Here is a 24,735-nt window from a genome sequence, read left to right as displayed (position 1 = left end):
TTCCATACCCCTTTTTATCTTCTGAGATAAGTGTAACTGACTTAGTTATTATGTTTATGGTCTTTTTTTCCCCTTCTAGAACAGAAGCATAAAGAGGGCAGGGATTTTTGTTTTAATCAATGATGAACCATAAGTCCTAGAACCTTGCCGGGAACTGTATGTGCCCAGTAAATATTTATTGATTTAATAAAATGCTATTATCTTATATAGCTTAGTTCATAGGGATACTTTTCATACTGGCTTCCTTGCTCTAAAATCTGACAGTTTTCAATTTTTCAGGGTCTGAGCTTCTTAGTACACTTTGCAAAAAAAGAACATTTTACCAAACTTTTTACATGCATTCTCTTTCCAATTGTAATGTTTGTAATCTTATATTTCTGACAGACATCGATCACCTCACTCTTCTAAGGGGGTACAAGCCTGAACCTACATCAAAATCCAAAAATTTATGAAGAGAATTCATTGTTTTGGTGTTTCTAGCACAGTACAGGAGACTAACTTACATATGCAAAAAGAGTACATGTTAATGTAACTGATGTCACTATACATGATTATCAAGTTACTTTCATGCATTTACACCTAATAATGGGAAGGAAATTTTGTTATATTTTAACCTTCATGACATATCCAGAATCCATTTTAAATGGATTTTGGGGTCTTTTGCTTTTTTGTCATTAACAAGACCTATCCTATGCAATATAAACATGTACATACTTAACTACACAAATACATATAAATAAAATAAACACAAAATGTGTGTACAGTATGAAGAAAAACAGCCTTAAAAATGTTGCTTTATTGTTTATCTGTAATATGTAATCTTTATTAAATTGTGTGACTATCATACAAGCACAGTTCTAAGTCTATTATTGCCATGTCCCCTTAACTAGACTGTTATGTCCAATTCCCTTTCATGTAAAAATGTTGAAGACATCACTGCCAAGGAATTATTATTTTCCAACCTACAAATTTGAAGCCTAGCATAGGAAAAAATTATAATAGCGTACATCAATTGAACCATTTTCTTGACTATTGGGTGTATAGTCATCTGGTTGTTTGTTAAGATGGCTTAATGGTTGTGTATGTGTGTGTGTGTATTTTCTCATCAGTAATATTCATCTGATTGTTGTTACAGAATCAAATATAATTTTGTTTCTCAAGCCAAAATCAGTGTATAGTGACCTTAAGAGTAATAGAGTGTTAAGGAGCAAATGAGAAATTTCCGTAAAGCTGATAAAACAATCATCTCCCTTTGAATTTACTTATCAGCCTCAGTCATGCAAGAAATGTTGTTGTTAGATAACATGGAAAAGATAATAGTTACAAGAGTGAGATATTTTCCAGGTTAGTTTTTAGCTGATATGGCTTATCTGTGTTAAGAGGATTCTGAAGTTATCTGCACTGTATGTTGGAAATTTCTATTTCACTAATGCAGCAGGACAAAGCAATTTTCCATTCAAACATTGTGAGTGCAATTAGCAGCAGCCTTTCCAGTGCCTCAGAAGATGCCCAGTATAATTTGAGGACATGTTTCATAGGCACAAACAAGGAATCAAGAGGAAAGAGAGTTTAAGTGTTTTCATTTTGGAGGACTGAGATGAAAATTACAATGTGTACATACACTAAGAGGTATATGAAAATCACATAAAAGGAAAAATTATTTGATCTGGCATTTGGAAAATTATTAAAAAACAGAGTAACAGCAGGCTATAAAAATGATCTTGTTTGCAGGCAACATTTGTTTCTGTTTCCCCACTGGAGAAGTTTTGGATGTTCAATTATAGGCCTCATTGCTTCAGTGTTATTTTCAACTGAAATGTCGGAACTTGGAAAAGCATATCTAATGTGCAAATTAAGTTTATTGCTGCTCATTTAGTTGTTTATTCTTTGTGATAGACGTCTTTATTATACCACCATTACAGAGTGGCCTATCCATTTTCTCCAGCAGAACGATACAGGTCTAAGTTTACTATGAGAAATGCCCAAGATACGTAGATAATTGGAGGCTTTGTGGCTCTAAAAGGCAGTTTGAAGGATTTGAGATATCAAGCTCAGCTTTATCGACAAGCCCAGCTTGATTGAGAAAACCAAAAGTACAATTTCAGAGAAACGACAAGATGTATTGGAATACATCTGTCATATCGTAGTACTTGAAAACACCAGAGAAGTCTCCAGTAGCACTAAAATCTCCCGAAAAATATTCAATTCCACGCACCGCTTTCCTACACAGAATGACTGAAAGCATTTCAACAGTGAAGATTTTGATTTAAAAATTATTGATGGTAAAAATTACTTCAAGGTGAGAAAATATATAATGAGTTATTATACTGGTCAGATGAAAAATTTTCCCGTTCCAATATTGAAAGTGATGCTGCGCGAATTATTAAAACTTGAATACTACAATCTCTTCAAGTAAAAATGTAAAAACAAGCAAAAACATGCATCGATTTAAGCAAACCCCCGAAGATCAATGTTATCTTGGTCTTCACGACAATTTAGTTCACAGTCTTTTTTAAAATGTAGCATATGTCAATCAGATTAAGTTACCACATATGTCATACAGCTGTGTTTCTTCTTAATGTATATTTTACAAAATATAATGTAAAGGATAGATGTTAATATGGTATAGGTTTTACCACTTTTTTCAAGATATTTTTACTGCATAGTTTAAACCTACTATTGATCAAAGTTTGGTTTTGTTTAATTTTGATAAAAATAGGGGGTGTATAGCTATCGGTTTATGCCAGTTGAAGGAGACCAGACACGGAAGAGTATAGACCACTTCCTAAAGTGGTTAATGCACAGCCTCTGGAATTATGTTAACCTGTGATTACTAACTAATGTGGATCTTGACGACTTAGTTTTTATCATTATTCATCTTGTATTCTTTATTATTATTATTCATTACTATTTGTTAAATACATTCTCTGTCCTAGGCACCATGATAGGTTCTTTGTGTATATCATCTCATTTAACTTTCAGAGCAATGCTTTGAAACAGATATTATTATCTCCATTTTATACAAGGGAGATTGAGAAATAGGTTGCTAAAACCACTTGCCCAAGGTCCCTGTGTTAGTAAGTAGCAGAACTTTTGCTTTCCTTCTTTTCCATCTTCCAACAAATGTACGTATTAAAAACGGCATGAGACAATTTTACATGACAGTGTTGAAACAAAGTCCAGCAGGAATAAAAATATAGTAACATGCAGATATTAGTACCTCCTCCTAAATACTGCAGACTTCATTCATTAGAGTGCAATATTTGTATGTACATTTTTATATGTAAAAATTCATTAGAGTACAATATTTATGTGCATTTACATATAATAAAATATATAAATTTTAATGTATATCCACTAAATTTTGAAAATGGCATTTGTAACCCAAAACACACAAGATATAGAACATTATTGCCACCCAACATTTAGAACTTTTTTTATGTCACTTAATCCTTGTTCCTACTACACTCCTAGAAGCAGCTACTGTAATAATTTTCTCACCACAGATTTCATTCAAATGCTGTCTTATATTGTGTATTCCTTTGTGTTTGGTCTCATTCATGCAGTATAAATCACTAGCTATCCATCTCCTATTTTTATTAAAATAAAAAAACACTTTAACCAATACATTTATTCTGCAGGTAACTATATACATACATACATATGTATATACATATATGCATATATGTGTATGTATATATATATTTCAAACTATTAAGTCTTTTTTATCTGCAGTTTCCCTCCCAAACCTGCAAACCCTTGTGCTTACTTGTTTCTTGAGTTTTTAATTAAGAATTAATTAGGAATTGGAAATTTTGTAAATTTACCTTGACTCTATTCTGACCCTAAAAGAAGCAATTAGGCTATTCTCCTTCTTAGGCATTTATCTCTAAATTAACTCAGTGGTCACTTATGCTCTAGGGCCATTTTTTTTTAGGAGTAAAATGTGTCATTAAGATGAAAACAATGTCCCCAGAAGCAAGCTATGTTTTCAGTCTCTGGATCCTGAATGCTCACACAAGTAGTTACCAAATGCTTTCAAGTCCAAAAGTGGAATGGGGTTGAAGGGTGTGGAAAAGGGGAAAAATAATCACATGAACCAAACTTAACCTTATCCTCTTTTTCTGGGTTTTATTTTCTCATTTTGACTCCCCTCATCCCAACATGAAACATTCAGAAGAAAATATCATTTGTATTAGGGCTTATTGCCAGGCAAAATAAACATTTCTACTTTCATCTTCTACAAAACTACAGGTTAGGTGTGGTGGTTTATGCCTGTAATCCCAGCACTTTAAAAGGTGTTGGATTACACCAGGTGGGAAGATTGCTTGAGACTAGGAGTTCAAGACCATAGCAAGACCTTATCTCTACTAAAAATAAAAAATAATTAGTAACGTGTGGTGGCATATGTCTGTGGTCCTGGTTACTTGGAAAGCTGAGATGGAAGGATCACTTGAGCTCAGAAGTTCAAGGTTGTAGTGAACTATGATCATGCCACTGCACTCCAGCCTGGGCAACACAGCAAGATCCTGTCTCAAAAAAGTCCCCCAAAACAAAAAAAAAGCTACAGAAGTCTTCTATTGTATAATTCGCTGAGCCCAGCATGAAGTTACTGTTGGATAATAGTCTGAAAGAACACTAACAATTTATAAGAAATATAAATATGATGCCGTAAATATGTAGTCACTGCCTATTATGTACTAATAGCTTTGAAACAGAGTAGTTGTCATATCTAATTTATTACACAGAATCTACAGTGCCTGTTCTGTTTAAATAGATGTCAGGCCCTGCTTTGACTATTTGTTAATATAAAAGATCTGTGTTTACATTTTACGTTATTATTTGCTAGGGAAATAGGGTAACGTTGCATGTTTTCTCATTTAGACATCTCAACTTTTAGACAATGCTTTCTCTAGGCTGGTTCTTCATTTGTTTCTTTTATTCTGGGGTTCTCAGTATTCTTTCAATATTTATTCCTAACCATTTAAATGTTGAAGTAGTAAATAAATGAGTAATGGTACCTGAAGGTAAATTGGAATATATTGACCATGATTAATTTATGCATTGAAATTAAATTTTACTCTGTGGTGAAATATGATAAGTGCTGCATGTAGATTTTAATCTGTAGATACACATGTGTGAGCAGATAATCATGCACTTGTCTAAGAGGATGTAAAATATTTTAGACGTATGGATTGTATATACGAAAAGGAAAAGCATATTAAATAAAGACTAAAATCTCCTTTATTTCTGGCTTGGTAGGCCTGGAGAAATAAAGACCCCATCACGCCAATTGCCTTGTTTGCCTGCTTTTCTCTATCCAAGGTTTATTTCAGAGTATTAGCTTTGATTTTCCTGTGTGTGCTTTCCCTTCTTTTGTTCGTTTGCTTAGTTTTCTATGGACTTGCCAATAATTCATTTCCCAAATCTATCTCAATATTCTCCCTTCAATATCAGCCTGCCCCGTGTGTTGACACTCCATTGCCTAACTCCATGCCTTTCTGTTTCTTAACATACTCCCTCATTTTGGTTGATTAAATCTTCCAGTGGATTTTTGAGAAATAATCCAAGAGAAATACAATTTTTAAAAAATATTTCATGATTGAAAATGCCTTTATTCTATGTTTACATTTTATTGGTGGTTTAGTTTGAAATAGAATTCTAGACTGGAAACCATTATTTTTCAGAAATTTTGAGCCGTTACTCTGCTCTGAAAGACTAAACATTTTTGATTTCTAATCTGTTGTTTGTGACATCTTTTCCCTCTTGTTCTCTAGAATTCTGTTTTCTCCAGTGTTTGACAATTTCAAGATAATGTGTCATGTTTTAAATCTGTTATCAACCATTACACTGGGCATTTGGCAGGCTTTGTCACTCTAGAAACTCATACTTCTTGGTCCTAAAATATCTTCCTGAATGATTTAATGTTTTATTCCATTCATTTTCCTAAAAGCCCTATTATTAAAACATTATATTTTCTAAACTGGTAGCCTAGCTGATAGTTATATTCATCTATATGTATGTATATAAACATACATGTATATTCTATATACATTCTGAATATTCTATATACATGTACGTATACGTGTATACGTATGTGTTTTTTCTCTCTTGGTCTTTTTTTTTTCTTTTTTTTCTGTCTTGGTCTTCATTTTATAGCTGTACCTACCCTTAGTATCTCATCCAGTTTTCTGTTTTTAAATATTATCTATAAGTTAATTCCCAAACTCAAATCAAGCTAATTCCAGCTCAAATATTTCTCTTTAATCTCCAGATTCAACAGCCAATTTTATCATCTTCACTTACAAATGTACTATATCCTAACCTTGAACTCCTGATTCTTACTCCCCAAACTTGTTTCTACTGTATTCTTTCTCCTCTATATTAATGACAGTCTACACCAACAGTTCTTTAGACCAAATCCTTGAGATTATTTTTAATTTTTTCTTTTATTCAAACCCCATATTCAATTGCCCCAAAATGGTTTCAGTTTCAAGGTACATACAGAAGCTAACCACTTCTCACCACTTTAATGCCCAAACTTCAAGCCATGTCATCTCTTTCCCATACTATTGCTATAGCACAGAATGGTTCAACCAGGATGATTTTGTCTCCCAGGGGACTTTGGCAAACTATGCAAATATTTTTGTTTTCACAACTGAAGGGTCTACTCACATCTATCCTAGATAGAGGCCAAGAACACTGCTAAAAATCCTACAAGTCAAAGAATACTCACCGAACCCCACCCACTACCTCACACCACACACACGCTAAACCCACCCCTTGACACACACAAGAAAGAATCATTTGGACAAACTGTTTGTAAATATTAAGCTTGGAAACCCAGTAATAGCTTCAAAAGTATTTGTCCTAACTCTTTGTTTCCCTTCTAGAAGCTACAATGTTCCTATTAAAATATAGGCAAGATTTTGTCACTCTTAGGGTTGAAATCTTCTAATGGTTCTTCAGTTTGGTTTTGTTCCTTTTGTTCAGCATTCGTACTAATGTATAACTTGGAATAAGGTAAGGGTGCAATACTAATTAAATGGTTTTCAACAGATGATTGAATAAACAATTAGTATATTTCTATGTTAGGAATCTGTACTTCTGTCTAAAATTAAATTTATTTCTTTCTCTAACTGACATCAATTATCATACTCTTCAAGCTATTATCTAAAAACCTACCAATAAATGGCCTAAATATTTCTACCAACACACTTAATCTATTATGAAACATTAATAATAATGGAGAACAATCTGTCTTAACTAGTTGAAGTAAGCTTATCACACCAACCTCCCACTGATGTTCACCACAAATATTGTTAAAATATTAAAAAATAAACAAAAACAGTTGTTTTAAGGAATTGCAACAACAGCCAATGTGTTTGCAACAACAGGTGCAGTAGCTTGGAGAAAACAAAAGCACAGAGAGGTGAGCCCCACAGTCCCTGCTGTTTTTATTCTCAGAAATGTGCCAGTTCCTAAGCAGTATAAATCGGGAATGAAGAAACCAAACAGAAAGCAGAAATTTTGGTAGACCTACAGTGAAAGGAGACACAAATAGAGGTTCCGAATAAACCAAATAGAATAAGGTCTGCTAAGCAACTCAAACTTGAGTCAGGACATCCGAAGGACTATGTCCTAGTAAGAAACAAAACAAAACAAAATAAAATTGACCGGTACTTAAAATGACTAAGATCCAGACTCAATTCATATCAGTTTCGGACCAGCTTCTGGCTATTTTTCTAATTGCATGCTTAAGAAAGTAAATCTCCCCAGTAAAAATATAACACTATAAAATCATTTACATTTTTGAGTCACAATGTCTAGCATTCAATAAAATGTTACTAGGAATAACTGGAGCTAAGGCCAAATGACCAAAACCCAGAAATAAAAAACAGACAACAGTAACAGGTCACAGTGATGGAAATATTAAAGTTCTCAGAGGGCTTTAAAGTTTTGAAGTTCTCAAGGGCTTTAAAATAATTTTGATTAATATATTTTAAAAAATAGATGACAAGATGGAGAATTTCAGAAAGGAAATGACATCTGTTAAAACTCCAATGGGAAATCTAGAACTGACAATTGCAAGTGATAACATTAAGAACGCAATACATTGATTTAACACCAGAATAGATACAGCAGAAGAGAATTAGCAAAGGGGAGGATGTGTGAATAGAAAACATCTTAACTGCAACATAGAGAATAAAATGGGAAAGACAGAATGTATCATTAGGAAAACATGGAATATGGTGAATAACTTTTAACATATATAAAATTGTTATTCCAAAAGGAGCAGAGAGGAGAGAAAGAAAATTATACATGAGCAATATTTGAAGGAATATTTGCCAGATATTTTAAAAAATTGAAAACGATAATAAGCATCCAATTTAAGAAATTATGTGAGCCCCAGTTCAGACAAATGCAAAGAAAAACCTAGCTAAGCACATAGTAGCAAAACTAAAGGAAAAATAAATCAGATAAAAAAGATACATTATGCCAAAAAAACAAGACTGGCAGTTGATATAATAAAGAAAAAAGGAGCCCAGAAGAAAATGAAATGACGTTTTTAGTGGGCTGAAGACAATACCAATAAGAATTCTATCCCCGTTTAAAATTCCCCCCACATAAATGCAAAATAAATATGCTTTCAAACAAACAAAACCTGAGAGAATCCCCATCACTTAAAAAATAAAAATTGCGTATATTTAAGGTGTACAACACCTTAAATGTTTGATCTACTTATGCTTAATAGAATGGTTACATACTAAGCAAGTTAACTTGCTCATTTCCTCACATAGCTGCCTCTTTTGTGTGTGTCTTTGTGATGAGAACACCTGAAGTCTACACTCTTTGAAAGTTCTCAGTATACAATACAGTATTTATAATACAGTATACAGATATATATACAGATAACTGAATCATGCTGTACATTCTGTTTCTAGATTATTTATTCTACATAACAATAACTTTGTACCTTTTGCACAGCATCTTCCCATTTTCCTTACTTTTCTGCTCTGAGTGAACACCATTCTACTACCTGTTTCTATGTATTTGACTTTTTTGGTGCCACCTATAAGTTAGATCATACAGGATTTTTCTTTCTGTGCTGGCTTACTTCACCTAGCATAGTTCTTCCAGATTCATCTATGTTGTTGCAAATGGTAGTATCTCCTTCTTTTATAGAGCTGAACAATATTCCATTGTGTATACAAGTCACAATTTCTTTATCCATTCATCTATCGATGGACATTAGGTGATATCCATATCTTAACTATCATGAATACTGCTGCAATGAACATGTGAGTGCAGACATTCCTTTGACTATTGATTTTATTTTCTTTGGATATATATCCACAAGAGGGATTGCTGGGTTGTATGGCATCTCTATTTTTAATTTTAGGGAAACCTCCATAGTGTTTTCCATAATAGCTGTATCAATTAATATTCCCACCAACAGTAGGTAAGAGTTCTCTTTTTCCACACCCTAGATAACAGTTTTCTCTTGTCTTTTTGACAATAGCCATCCTAACAGGTGTGATATGACATCTTACCATGGTTTGGATTTGCATTTCCCTGATGACTAATGATGTTGAGCACATTTTCATGTATCTCTTGGCCATTTGTATGTCTTCTTTGGAAAAATGTCTATTTTAAAAAGTTTATACAGTTAGAAGGAAGACCATGTATAGAGAGGAAGAAATAAAGAGCAGTGGAAAGGACTAATATCTTAATATGTAGCATAATTTGAGATTCTGAGGAATTCATTAGAAAAAAAAGACCAATTTTTAAAAGTATTTATTTCTAGACATCACAAGTTCACTAGTGAGAGAAAATATAAGAGAGCTTTTCACCTGTTTGAAGCGCTATTTATATACTAGTTTATATTGGTTTCTTAGCAACATTTTCTATGTCATAGATAAAGAAAGAGCCCCATGTTTGTACAAAAGGAAAAGTTTGATGATTTTTCTTATACATTTGTCCATCCTTTGAGAGGAGTTTATAACTTCAGAAACACCTTAGCAGTTATTATTCTGAAAAGTGACATTGATAAGGATTTCAACTGAGTTGAAGGAACAAAAACCAAAACAAGAAAACAAAATAATGTTTTCTGTATGGTCAGGAAAGACCAATTATACATTTAACTGCCATCTCCTTGCTTCTAAAAATGTAATTAGAAATCATGAAATGTAAGAGTGTATTTATTCATTGATCTAGAGAAGCAGTCCCATTTTTAAGTGTTTAAGGAAATCACACTAAATGATCCTGACATAAGTTTTGATGTAATTAGTTTTCATGTCTGCTGGGGTTCTTATAACTAAAATGCACTCTGGAAACATCATTGACTGTTACGAAATGTGAATTTGAGTAAGGCTATTCATCAAAAGAGTCATATCATATATTCTACTATTCTTCTTAAGAATAGGACTGCTAGATGAAGCTGTTCTTATACAATAACTTTTACCTCACTGCCATAGATTGCAAATGGTAAATATTATAATTCTGTAATTTTACGAACTCTTCATGAATGATTGTCATTTATATTTAGGGCAATCTTCAAAAAGTGGCCAGTTCTTATGATTTCAGAAAGTGAATGAGAAATGTTCCTCCCTGTTCTGTATGTAAACATTCACTCTCCCCTAACATGTTCTTCCTGTCTTTTATTATTGAAAATTGCAAGTACACACATAAGTAGAGGTGATAGTATAAGAAACTCTCATGTATATATCACTCAGAGTCAATAAACGGCAACTCTTATCAACCTTGTTTAATCTATATACTAACCTAATTCCACAACTCCAGTTACCTGGAGGCAAATCCCAAACCTCAATAATTTCATCCATAAATACGTCAGAATGTATCTTTAAAAAATTAGGGAATCTTCTTTTTAATATAACGTAAAACCAGTTTTCTTATCTTAACGAATTATTATTTATAAATTATTTAGAATTCAAATTTCCATAATAGTCTCATAAATATGTAAGCATATATGTGTATGCATGTTAAATGGAAACACATATTTTTATATGTGAATATATATACACACATATTTATGTTGTGTTTAATCCTCTTCAGTCATAAAATCAACATTTCCAGACGTTTCTCAAAAGTCCTTATATACCAAGATATACTTCCATTTCTATGCATGAACACTGTATGTATCAAGAAATGTTATATGGATTAAAAATTTTTGATACTCTACCAAATGTAGGAAACCTTGAATTAAATAAAATTTTGAAAATAAAAAACCTTACTTTTCAAGACAAAAACCGCAATTACTTTTGCACCAACCCAATAAATAAGAGTTCCTTTCATCTAGGAATTCTCAGAGTTTTTAATATGTTAAATGTTTAAGAAATGATAAAAGAGGAGATAATATACAGAATTCATTACAGTTAACCTTGGGACTCCATCTTTCTTTCTTGAAGTATTACTAAACAGTAACATTTACTGGACATAATTTTTTCCTAAATCCACAGTGTTAGAGAATTTCTGACAATATATTTTATATTTGAATGTTTCTTAAATAGAAATTTCAGGTTCAAGTTTTAAAAACTAAGGGAACATTTGTCAAAGCATGGACTAACTATATCAAAATCAATAGGAGAAGCCTGATAAAAAGACATATTCAAGGTCTAGACATACTGAATCAGTATTTCTGGTGCAAGCCGAGGAATTCACATTTTGAACAAATGCCCAAGAAATTCTTACATGCTAAAGTTTTAAAACCACTAGATCAAACTTCTTACAAATGACTAAGGAATATACAAGAAGAATAGAATGATATGAAATGGAAGCGAATAAGTAACCCTTTGTTTTGTTTGAAAAGACTTAAAGAATCTTAAATTTTTACAAACAATAGAGTCTAGCATAGTCAACTTTCCTCCTTTTTGATTTGTTATAATTCAGGCCCTAAAGATCTCACTGATCCATAAATACCAAGAAGTGTTTCAGTGTCAATGAGCCTCAAGTAACTGCAGCTACTCTACTGGTACATATGCACTCATAGGAAAGGAGTGGAATATAGGATCTGAGTGGTTTGAAGAAATCTCTCAGATGCTTGAGTTTCTCTTAAGAATTTAAGGTGTATTTGATGAAGGAATTAATAGACTAAAGCCCCTGTTCTTTCCACAAAGTGGCATGAACAGTTTTGTATATTTCGACTGCGCAAGCACCACTCTCCCAGTCCTTGCAAGTGTGATTTTTGTCTCTGTGGGGTATTCGTGTTAATGCTGGGGCTGAGGCTGCACACGGTTGTAGAATGAACTCTTTGAGAGAGCAATCAGTGGCCTCATGGCTATTAGACAGCCACCTGCACAGGATGAGGACAGGTCTGCCTGTGGTGTGTGGAGAGGATACAGCAGTTAAAAAGTGTTCTTCTCCAAGCACCTCTTCATCCACACAGGAGGCTACTCCCAGGAGGAACTACGCATCCCCTTTTTCTGGATAATAAGCCTGCTTATATAGAGCTACTTATTTTTAAATACAGTCCATTTTTCACACTGCAGATAATGGTATGTCATCATATCATTCCTCTGCTTCATACTTCCGATGTTTCCAATTTTTTCAGCAAAAAATGCATTTCTAAAATTTTTAATTGATGAATAATAATTATATGTATTTGTGGGATATAATGTGATATTTTGATATATGTTTACATCATGTAATGATTAATTCAAGCTAGTTAACACAGCCATCACTTCACATCCTATCATTTTTTGTGTGTGATGAGAACAATTAAAATCCTAATTGAGTAATTTTGAAATATGTATTACATTAACTATAGTCACCATGCTGTGCCATAGTTCTCTAAAACTCATTCCTCCTATCTGAAACTTGGTACCCTGTGAAAAACATCTCCCCATTCCCCATCCCTCCCTCCCACCAGCTTCTGACAACCACCATGCTACTCTCTACTTCTATGTAAGAATATATTTCTTAGCATGACATCCAGAGCTGGTTTCATGGACATACAATCCAGTCACACAGAGCCCTGTGCTGATGAAGTCCCCACGCTTGAAATGTTCTGCTGTGACTGTACATTTGTGTTTTGTACAAAACACAAATTGGGAGGTAAAATGATTAAGAATTTATTTATAACCTGTGTGTGCATGAGCTGCTGCTGCTGCTGCTTCACCATACCCACATGCATGTGCGGCATCATATGTGAAGCGGCAGCAGTGGCGGCTCATGCACACACGCCTGAGGACCCAGCAGTCAGCATGCATGCATAGCAGTTGGTGTGAAGTGCAGGTGTGCACATGCATGCCTGGGTAGTCATAGTCCTGGAATCCTGGGGGCATGGGCACATCAGAACCTGGGCCTCGTAGAGGGATAAAGATGATGGTGGTAAAAGCCATAGAAACAACAGTGGATGGCAGCAAAGGCTGCAGGAGGAGACTTCAAAAGTAGTCAACAGGAGGATCCAAGGTGGGAGGCCAGCTTGTCCATACATCCCTGGAGGCTGTCTCTGTGGGATTTGCAGAAATATTAACTCTCCAGCCTGAGCACCAGAACAGAAATTGTTAGTGCTCAGGCAATAAACTTTGCCAATAAATTATTGCAAGAGGAAGGCATACACATGGACATTGCAATAAAATCCACAGGCTTAGAAATAGAAATTAAGCTTAAAGATTATTCCAGTCAATGATAAGAACATTAGTTTTAAATGAAGCTTTGGGGAAACCAATAATCGATGAGTTTTTCTTTGTAACTGAAGATACAAAAAATGGAATGGAAAAACAGGCATTTTGAATTATATGAAAATCATGAAGTCCCTTTCAATTTCTTGTACAACCTCCACAAGTTACAGTGTATGTCAGAGGAAACATTAAGATTATATTGCATACATTTATACTTAAATTCAGGCTCTCACAAAACAGATTTGTATAAAGAGTTAAATCTTTTTAGAAAAATATTGATGAAGAGAATCATCAGTTCTAGATGTTTTAACATTTATATTTCAGTGTAATTCATCAGAAACTTATGAATGTTGCTACAGTCTATAAAACAGTCTTAATGGTTTCATAAAAGTTGCATCAGAATAAAGATACTTTGCAAAATAAAAACTTATCAAAAAGTATTTGTGATCTTGCATTTGCCAGGAGTGACTGATGTCACTGAAATTATATCAATTGAAAATGAAGTCACTAAAAATATAAATTCTGTCAATCTAGTAAACGATTGACCAGAAAAGTAAATGAGAAAATTATATAATCAATCAAGCTATAACCTTAATAAAGTGTTATTTATTATATCATATAAAATTATGACACCAAAATCATGTATTTTGTAATTTGTAAGTTCCTGTCTTCACTCGTCTATGAGTCTTACCCTGATTTTATTGTATAAGTAATAAATTATTTTAAAATGAAAAGCTTTGTATTTAGTACCTTTAATGACACTTTTTCCTCTTTTTCAAAAAAGTCACCCCACACTTTCATTTTGCCCTTGGACCCACAAATTATGTAGCTGAGCTTAATAACATTTGTGGCTTGTATCTTGAACATGGCTATCATCCAGCTTCATCTTCTTCACTTTCACTCCTCTGTTACTCTTTGTTCAATCCTATCCTTTTCAGCAACATAGTTGCACTGAATCTGTCAATCACAGTTCTTTTTCACATAGTTCCTCTGTGAATGCTCTTGCCTGCATAGGAAATCTAGTTTCCTCTCTACCTGCTACCTTTATCCAGCCCATTACGACTTGCCTTTTACTTCTCAGCTAAAACAGTTATTTCTCAACAAACTGATCCCCTCAGGATCTGCCAAACGTTTCAAAAAAGTCACTTCTAGTATATGGGCTTATCACACATTACTGTATAGTAATTAATATGATTTGATTCATGCTGGCTTCCTTCTGTAGACTTTCATCTCTGTGAAGGAACACTCCTTATCTTTCTGATTTGCTGCAGGATTTTTTTCCCTCATTTTCTTCACCATCATGACTCCAGTACTTAGCAGAGGATTGGACATACATTACATGCTCAATAAATATTAGTTACAAATAAGTTAACTAGTGAAAAATGTAACCATTATAAATGATGAAATAAACATTTCTTATTCATAAAGCCTTAGTCATTATTACTGTACAACAATGAACTATGTAGATAGGGAATAATTTGTCTAACTTTGCCACTATGTGGTGTGATAAATGGAAGGACTTGCTGTCATTTTTAATGTCTGAAAATTACTTTAATTGCATTATCTAAAACTTTAAATTTGGGCAGTTTTGCTCTGTCAACACATCCAATTAGCCAACTTATCCTCCTACAAATGTAAATAAGACATTTGGGAATTTTTTTTTTTTTTTCAGAGCAACTACAAAAGGAAAATATTTTCTCTAGTCCTAAAAAATTTTCTTGGATCCCTGGATATCTTTTACCCTTATTTTGGTTGCAGATCTGTGAAGAACACTAGGAATTAAGAATGGGCATAGTCCACAAAACCATTCTTTAAATTTCTCCTTAGATAAAATTAGAATATAAAGTGCATGCATCTGGTTATGTGTGGTGGTTAACCCCTGTAATCCCAGCACTTGGGAAGCCAAGTTGGGTGGATCACTTGATGTCAGGAGTTTGAGACCACCTGGCCAACATAGTGAAACTCTGTCTCTGCTAAAAATACAAAAATTAGCCTGGCGTGGTGGTGCATGCCTGTAATCCCAGCTACTCAGGAGGCTGAGGCAAGAGAATCACTTGAATCTGGTAGGCTGAGGTTGCAATAAGCTGAGATGGCATCACTGTACTCTAGGCTGGGTGACAGAGCAAGACTCCATCTCAAAAAGAAATAATAAAAATAAAAAATAAAAAGTACATGCATCTAATATAAATATGAAAAGTATTTTAAATAATAAAAATGAAGACATCTGATATAGATTAAGAGTTTGATTTTCTCCATTATATTCATATTCAGAAGTATAGCGTGCCTTTTTATTTTTCCATGGCTCTTTTGTCAATATGTACCTTAAAACCCCAAATTATTACTTCCTACTTTCTACTTCTAAATATTTATGAATGAAGAAAAACAATTAAAAATGTTTAAATGGTCAAATAATAATTAAACATTATATTGGTAAAATGCAGTTGCACATTAATCAATGTGAACGTATAAATACAAACTCAATGTTAATTTGGTTTCTTGAGCAGAATGAAGAAGCTAGAAGAAAGTGAAGCTTTTAGTCCATTTCTTAGAGAGTTAAACTTTATCTTATAAATGACCCATAGAGAAAGAGATTCTCCAGGGTCATTTCACTATTTTTAAACTTCTTTATGTACTTTTTTTTTTTTTTTACAGTAACTTGTCTAAAACCTTTATTCTTAAATGTAAATCTTTCAAAACATTTTATTCTTGGTGAGATGGTATGTATCTAAATCCAAATATTTGTCCAAGGCCCCTTCATAGGTATTGAGTTTCCCTTTGATCAATTCTCAACACTCTGGAATCAGAACTTTATTATAAACAAAGTAGTCAAAACTATCTCCATTGTGAATCCCTTTTAATCTGAAGAAATATAGGACTCTCAAGTACAACTGGCATACCCTGGGATTGTCATTTGAAATTTTGGTCAGTGAAATGCTAGGTCTTGTAGAACAAAGATTGACAAAGAGGCCAACATTTCTAGAGGGAAGGTTTTTAAGATGGATGCGTAATTTTAACAATGGAAAATCTGAATTATGAAAGAGAAAACTTCCATCTTCCTTATTCATGTTGCATGTTTAACAAAAAGAAAATTGTGTCACAGCTATGTCAAAGATAGAATAAATATGTTGCATTCACCCTCTTAAATATAAACATATGACTAAATCTCTATAGAAACTATGGTGTTCATTATCTCAGAAACGTGGTTTGTCTCATAGTATGTGAAGTTAAAAGAGAGTATTTAGAGCTGTTTCCAGTGTGTGCATTGTCATGTTATGACTAAAAGGTTAGAATAAAATATAACAAAAACAATGCGGTGTATTCTGTATATATAGAATGCCATTTTTTAAGGTCTACAGTTTTCTGTAAACTATTTTCGTATAAGGTGTGAATATAACTATATTTTTAATTTTAGTGTAAGTAATAAGCTACAATAATAAATACAGGACATTGAAAAACAGGCAATAGAATATTTCACACTGGACATTGTAGAAGTCCAGGTTGCATTTATATAATTTCAAATGAATGAAAAAGTATTCAGAAATATGTATTTTATAACCATAGGCTAGCATTTCATAAACTTTAAAAAAAAAATTTTTTTTCTCAACAGAGAGAACTGTCATTACCGTCCCACCTTCCAAAATGGATGTTACAGTTGGCGAGAGCATAGTGCTGCCATGCCAGGTGTCCCATGACCCCTCCATTGAAGTGGTATTTGTGTGGTTTTTCAATGGAGATATCATAGACTTAAAAAAAGGAATGGCTCATTTTGAAAGGATCGGAGGAGTAAGTTACTGAAGTGGTTAAGTGCTTAATAAAATGAATCAAGTCTTTTATATGAATCACCATTTTTCATAATTACTCTCTCCATCTTTGTTTGCATGGATAATCACTGACTATTTTTGAAGCCGCATTTGTTTTTGTTTTGGTTTATTTTGTTTTGCGTCTTCTGTAGGAATACGTGTTGTCTAGATGTAATTATAATAAGGGGGGTAATAAAAGGGTTTAGATACAAGAAACAACAATGATACTAGTATATCTTTTAATTTCAGAGTTGTTTTATGTTTAATATTTATCCAGCTGTAACAATAAAGTAGGACTTGTTATATGGGCTTATATTTTTATCCATTTCTCCCTTTCTGTCTGCAGGAATCAGTTGGGGATTTGATGATAAGGAATATTCAGTTAAATCATTCAGGAAAATATCTCTGCACAGTACAAACAACCCTAGAAAGTTTATCTGCAGTAGCCGATATCATTGTTAGAGGTAAGCATAAATGGTGAAAAATTGATCACACTGTTTATTCACAGTCACAATGTTCATGTCTAAATTGTAGACCTCTGAGAAACCACATCATGATATGGAAGTGAGATGAAATCAGACAGATTTTTTATTTTTTAAACCCCAGGACTCCAGGGTATGGGTAGTGTGGATACAGACATGGAATTGGGTAGGATTTGACTATAGTGAACAGTCACGCTTGGCAAGCAGTGTCAGTACCTAAAACTTAGACATGTCTTCTGTTTATAATAAATCTTTCTTGCCAATCCAGAATCAAATCCACATGCTCCTGTAGTTCTTCAGATTAGCTGCATTTACCTGAGTTAGATTTTAAGAGGAATTAAAGATGATGGTTCTCAATTTTTGAGTATAGGTTGATATGAAATCATCATATGCCTGATATTTTCTAATCTCCAGAGGAAGCACTACTACATTAATGTCATTTACCACATAAATGGAATTAATAGAACTTTATCTCTAATAATGTGCTACAAATACCTTATGGTCAATATTTTACTTTCTAAGCACAACAGGTAAAAATAAACCATCTTTGTCCCAAATTAATGAATGTAAGTATCTCCAATGTAGTCATCATAAAATATTTTTTTCAAGGTCCACCAGGTCCTCCTGAGGATGTGAAAGTGGAAGAGATTTCCAGTACTACTTCTCAACTAAGCTGGAGAGCAGGCCCAGATAATAACAGTCCCATTCAAATATTTACTATTCAGACTCGGACACCATTTTCTGTGGGTTGGCAGGCTGTTGCTACAGGTGAGTGACAAAAGTGTTTTGGGATACTTTAAAAATAATATTTTAGTCCAATAATTTTAATAAGTCACATTTTAAATTAATAATTATATAATTTTGTATAATTATTTGTTTTTGAGTAGTCCCAACTTCAGTGCCTTAGTGTCCCATTATTTTTAGTTCCAGAAATTCTCAATGGTAAGACATACAATGCAACAGTGGTTGGTTTGAGTCCTTGGGTGGAATATGAATTTCGCGTTGTTGCCGGCAACAGCATTGGGATTGGAGAACCAAGTAAACCATCAGAATTGTTAAGAACTAAAGCATCAGGTAAAGAATCAATGTGTTCTAAAAATGTGGAAGACTTCGTATGATACAGTTCTTAAAAGAAAACAAGTATTTTTATGGGTCTTCTAATACTTTTGGCTCAAAATCGTTTGGCAGTAAACAAGTGGCTCTCATTTTTTAATTTTTACGTACACAAGACAAGGTGTATTTTCCCCAAGTAGTAGGTTCAATAAGAGATGATTGCCTTTAAGCAGAGTTCTTAAGAAACTGTGTTTGCATCACATCTATTTTCCAGTCAAAATTCAATAGAGAATCTGTAGATTTGTATATGCAAATGAGTTACTGCTTGTTTCATTAAAATGTTGTAGCCAAGAATTAATTGAGACTCTGTTGGTGCAGTCAGCCATATATTTTCATCTATTTCTCAACTCTGACCTAGTTGTAGCTTCACTGAGCAGTAGTATAAATTTTTGTCCATGCAAATGAGGTAAATCCTAAACTTATTTAACAGGAGCACTAATTGAGCATTAATTGGTTCACTGAACAGCAGAACACAAGAAACTGGCTCAGATACCATGCCTTCTTAAGCTCTTTTCAATGGATCCTCTTTGTTCCACTCAAACTTTCACATCCAGGGTGACATTTAATCGGCTAGCTGTATGTAGTCCACAAAGTTCACATTCTTATTCAGTCACATAAACAAAGGATCACTTTGTTGTCGCTGGCTTAATTAACAAACACAAATTACCTTATTAAAGTGTGCACAATTTTCAGAAGTCAATAAATCAATCCTTAAACTAAAGATAATGTTAAATGTTTATCATAGAATTGGGGCTAGAAAAAAGGACTTACTTGACAGTGATATCATCCAATTAAATCACGCTAGAAACTTACAGCTGAAAGGAAATCCCTTCATTTTACAGAAGAGGAAAATGAAGACCTGGATATTAGCTGGTTGTTTGTGACAGAGCTAGGATTTGAATCCAAACTTCCTTATTTTTACACCCAGCATTCTCCACAAAAGAGGATCTTAACGTAGATGGAGCAACAGATTAGCCAAAGAAAGTGTGTAAATATAGAAATTCCCAGGCCCTCTTATATACCCCCTGGATCAGAATCTTCAGTTGTTGCCCATAACTCTGGATATGAGCTTTAGTTTCAGGTTGTTTACCATTGATTTATATTTTCGTAGCTTTGGACAGCATTGACAGAAACTCTTACATTTTCATAGCTAAGTTTGTGTGCCACCTTCTAACCATTAATACTCTCTTGTTTCAGTAGCAGAATGAGACTGGTGATATTCATACCTATTGAGTCAAACTCTACTGATTGAAAACCTACTGAGTCTCTTGTCTCTCTCTCTCTCTCTCTGATATCACCAAAGACTAACTTGTTCTCAATATGGTTTTAGGTTTAAGTACAATTAATTCGAAATTGAATGCAGAAAGGAATTTTCTATTTCTCAGAACACTGGAAACTTTGTAGAAAGTAAATCAAAATATAATTTAAAATACTTTTCCTTACACAGCTAAACTATGCAAAGGTCCTGAGATAGTGTGCAGTTAGTCACCGTAAGCTGTCAAGCACTATAAATTCAGCAACTCTGTAAAATCCACTCTGATTTACATCACTTTTGATCAAAGGCATTGGAAGACTTAGAAAATAAGGTTTAGGTTCACATAATTTTTTTCTAAAAACTTATAAAGCTTAAAGCTGGAAAAGTTAAGGATAAATTTAAATATGAAAAGGTATATCTGAAAGGTGCAATTTTGAAGAAGAACAATCAGATTATCATATGACTATTTTCTGGTCATGTTTATAGAGCTAAACATCAGTATGAAATGGAAATAAATAAAATAAGTAATCTAAATTTATTTAGATGGTCTACATGGTGGGGAAAAATTTGAAATGAGGAATTAAAATTTACATATTTTAATCCCTGACTACCAATCCCCAGACATATCCAAGTGCTTCCTCAACCAACCACCTTTCACATTGCTCAAAAATGGTCCAGTATAGACAATTTCATGTAATTGCACATTTAAAAAGCATACCCTGCTGATTTAGCCATTATCACAGATTTAGGATACTTTTTGTCATTATGTCAAGAAAAATAATGCTTTTAAACACTTACACATGTGTAAAGTAAAACCTCATTCTCATTAGACACTACAATACCGTATATACACTCAGCATTTCCTCAGTTTTACAGTTTCTATGAACTATTAGTCATTGTATTAGTCCTCACAAGGATATAGAATTGAAGGGCATACTTTTTAAAAACTCATCAAAATTACTGGTTTCTGAATCCTCTACCACAGAGCCTTAGATCCCAAGAAATAAATAGAAAGAACCTCTTCCAATCACCTTCTTGACAGGAGAAAAATCTGACCTTGCAAGTGAAAAGTTAGAAGAAAATCCCTCTTATTCTCTCCCAAGAGATTTGAGATTCTAACCAGGAGTTTTAAAACAAGAATATATTTTTTTACATATTTTTCAATATTTAATTTTAAATGTTAAAATATCCTGATGACTAATAAAAAGAAAAATTATTTTAGTTTGTTTATTGAAAAAAAAATTAATTAATATACTGCCTCACTAACTTGTTTACAGCACAACTGTGTAATTAGGCACTAAATCAGCAGTGTCACTGCTACCATCTGAATGGAACATCATTTTGCCAATTAGTAGATGATGCATAATAATGTCAAATGCCCGATGTTACTCAATTTTTAATTAATTTTGGAGCCAGGGTGCTCATGTATCAAACACAACTGTGTCCTCTCTCTTAGAAATTTGGATATGTGTAAACATAATTTACGTTCATTAAAAATGCAAGACTCTCACAATATGCCTGTGTGAGATTTTGAAAGGTGAAATTCAAAATCAAAATCCTTCCTGATGAAGATGTACTTTAATAATTGCCATCCCACATCTCTCTTGGTTGCTTTTAGTCCCTGCTGTGGCACCAGTAAACATCAATGGAGGTGGAGGAAGTCGGTCTGAACTCGTCATTACGTGGGAGGTAATTTTCTGTCCAACTGAGTTATTTTGAAGAAAAGAGATGTAGCTGGCCAGGAAGAATATTGAAAAACAAAAAGATTTATTTGATCACTATTGAGAGCATATAAAAATATATGGTATAAAAATATGTCATTCTGATGATGATTATTTAGAGGAGGTATTAGGAACTTTTCTCATTGTGAGACATTATGACGAGCTCAGCACAATTTTCCCCCAAATACATGTAAAACAACTTCAATATCTATTGAGCATGGGTCAGTAGCATTTTCATTATCACTTGATAAACTAGGCATTGTTTGATTTATTACCTGTGGCACTGTTTTATTGTGAATAAGCTGAGCTCAGTAGACTATAGGCAAAAAACCATTCTTGTCCTAACACTGCTCTTTACATCTGATCCACTCATTCTTCCCTGCATCTAGATGAAAGCTTAGGCACATGGAATAGATTTTGTGGTCATTTTTATTACCCGTTAACATATAGGCTCATTTTTTCACTTATTACAAATTTCAGTCTGGTGTATACACTTCAAACTGAAGTATAAATGTTAGAATTTAGACTTTCAACCAATTTAAAGTTTCTCATTTTCAGTAGCTCAGTGCCTCAGCCTGAGAATTCAGTAGGGCAAAAGAGAATACATGGTTAGTCCAACTTCTCTCCATTCTGCTCTTTAGTTTATCTTTCCCCATTCACAGTGTTACTTCTGGATTCTCCAGAGCTATAGAAGGTTGGTGTTGGGAGGCGAAGAGAAAGGAAAAGATCTGGATTGCTGGTACATTTCTAATTTGACTTTAGTGTGCTCTAGGTATGGCAAATTACCAGACGCTGCCATTTCATAGGGTAGGGTTTCTGTTTTATTTATTTATTTTTTATTTGGGAGCTGGCCACTGGATGATCCCCCACCAAGGACTCCCAATTGCAATTCCTTGGTGCAGACCCAACTGGCTGCTGAAGGGTATCAGTTCCTGGATTTTGGTGGTCCATTTCCAGACTCTTCCAGTGAATATTCTCTCTCCTGTAGGTGATCTTTGTGGACAGAGTCCCCTTTAAGGCTGCCCATGGATGACCCAGTTGCATGGGTTTCACATTTGTCCTCAGCAGACACATACCCTGCTCCATGTTTAGTGGAAGTACAATGCATAACCAATTAGCATCTCTCTTCACTCTGCCACCATAGGCTGTCTGGATCTCTTCCCCACTTTAAGTTTCTCAGACATTTGTCAGTTAAATGAACCTGCATCCCTTATGTTCCAGAAAATGCAAACCTGGTATTTCTTGCTGTCGCCTACTTCACATGGCTAGGCTATGAGAGAGAACTGGGAACCAGATATGTTGTTCTTTATGGTTATAAATGACAGTGTCAGAAACTAGATGCAACTGCCCTGAAAGTCACCCTTTCCCCTGGATATCTTGTTGCATGTTGACATTACATGCCTAGAACAGTGCTTGGAATGTGGTCCACCCTCCATGAACACTTGTTGAATGGAAGGCAGTGTTTTCAGAGAGCTGGGACTCTCAGAGACCAGAGAGAGGGGGAAACCCTATTTTTTCAAGCATTTATAGGATTTCAGATGCCACACAGAGAGTTTCGTATCATTCAGTCCTTACAATAATGCTATAAGGTGGTTACACCACTTTCAGGTAAGAAAACTGAGACTTAGAAATGTGACATCATTGGGCAGAGAAGCATTTGAACACAGGGCTTTCCCTTTATGTTCTTTTACTGTATCCTGTATTACAATCCCAGTTGTCTCCATGCAATGTGATGGCTCAGGGTGGGCCTGAGTCCTTGAGTATCTACCTTAGGTAGTACGTCAGCCATATTATACCTGCTACTCCAAACGTATTTCCCATAAAACACCGACTTTCAAGTGAGTCTACAAGAGAATTGTTTGTGAGTAGTTTATTTAGGTTTCCATATTCATCAAAGGCCGAATAAGCATTATCATCATAGTGTACAGGAAGTTTTGTCTGACTTAATAACTTATTTTGTTCTCCTCCTTGGTCAGAAATTCCGAAAGGTCGGTGTTGCAATTGCTTGTACACAGTCTATAATGAGGACCCAAATGCTATGCATATCATTCTTAGAGATGAGCATGAATTACCAAAAAAATTCTGTCTTTCCACGATTTATAATGTCCTTTCTCTTTAAGGCAAAGTTACACAAACCATGACCTGTGAGACAAATTTGTCCAGTTTCCTGTTTTTATAAATAAATCCACCCATAGCTACATCCATTCTTTTTCATGTTGTGTATTGCTGCTTTCTTTCTGTTGCATGAGACCGTATATCCCACAATGCTTAAAATATTTACTATCTGGTAGCAACAATGGATCCTAGGGTCTACAAGAGTGATGAAGGGAACGGCAAGGGTTGAAAAACTTGCTGTATTGATGGAAACTGTGCTCACTACCTGGGTGATGGGATCCATTGTACCCCAAACCTCAGCATCACAGAATATATCCATGTAACAAACTTGCACATGTACCCCCGAATCTAAAATAAAAGTTGATTTTTTTTTTAAGTTTACTCTCTGGCCCTCTACAGAAAAAGCATACTAACCCTTATTTTAAAAAATTAAACTAAATTAAATCCACTTCCTCTGTGTGTGTGGTTTTCTTTTATTTTTTGGAGGGAGTTGGATATCTGATATGCAGATACTTGCTTAAAGTAAATTAGTGAATTCAGTATCTCATTTATCACTCATATTTGACATTATGTACAGGCAGATACTGAGCCAACTTCTTCTGATGC

At 34.0% G+C, this 24,735-nt stretch overlaps 1 protein-coding gene across 4 annotated transcripts in view; it reads left to right on the top strand.

Moving 5' to 3' along the window:
• Positions 1-24,735, top strand: part of CNTN6 (contactin 6) — a 305,105-nt gene that overhangs the window by 262,758 nt on the left and 17,612 nt on the right. For all 4 annotated transcript variants that reach the window (XM_073009923.1, XM_007985017.3, XM_007985018.3 and 1 more), the window contains 5 exons: positions 17,251-17,426; positions 17,790-17,907; positions 18,535-18,693; positions 18,850-18,999; positions 21,912-21,982. In XM_073009923.1, coding sequence (XP_072866024.1) covers positions 17,251-17,426; positions 17,790-17,907; positions 18,535-18,693; positions 18,850-18,999; positions 21,912-21,982 — 674 coding nt within the window. The remainder of the gene's footprint in view (positions 1-17,250; positions 17,427-17,789; positions 17,908-18,534; positions 18,694-18,849; positions 19,000-21,911; positions 21,983-24,735) is intronic.

The sequence above is a fragment of the Chlorocebus sabaeus genome, chromosome 22, assembly GCF_047675955.1.
Source record: "Chlorocebus sabaeus isolate Y175 chromosome 22, mChlSab1.0.hap1, whole genome shotgun sequence".
In the NCBI taxonomy this organism is placed as follows: domain Eukaryota; kingdom Metazoa; phylum Chordata; class Mammalia; order Primates; family Cercopithecidae; genus Chlorocebus; species Chlorocebus sabaeus.
This window is presented reverse-complemented; position numbering and strand designations above follow the sequence as displayed.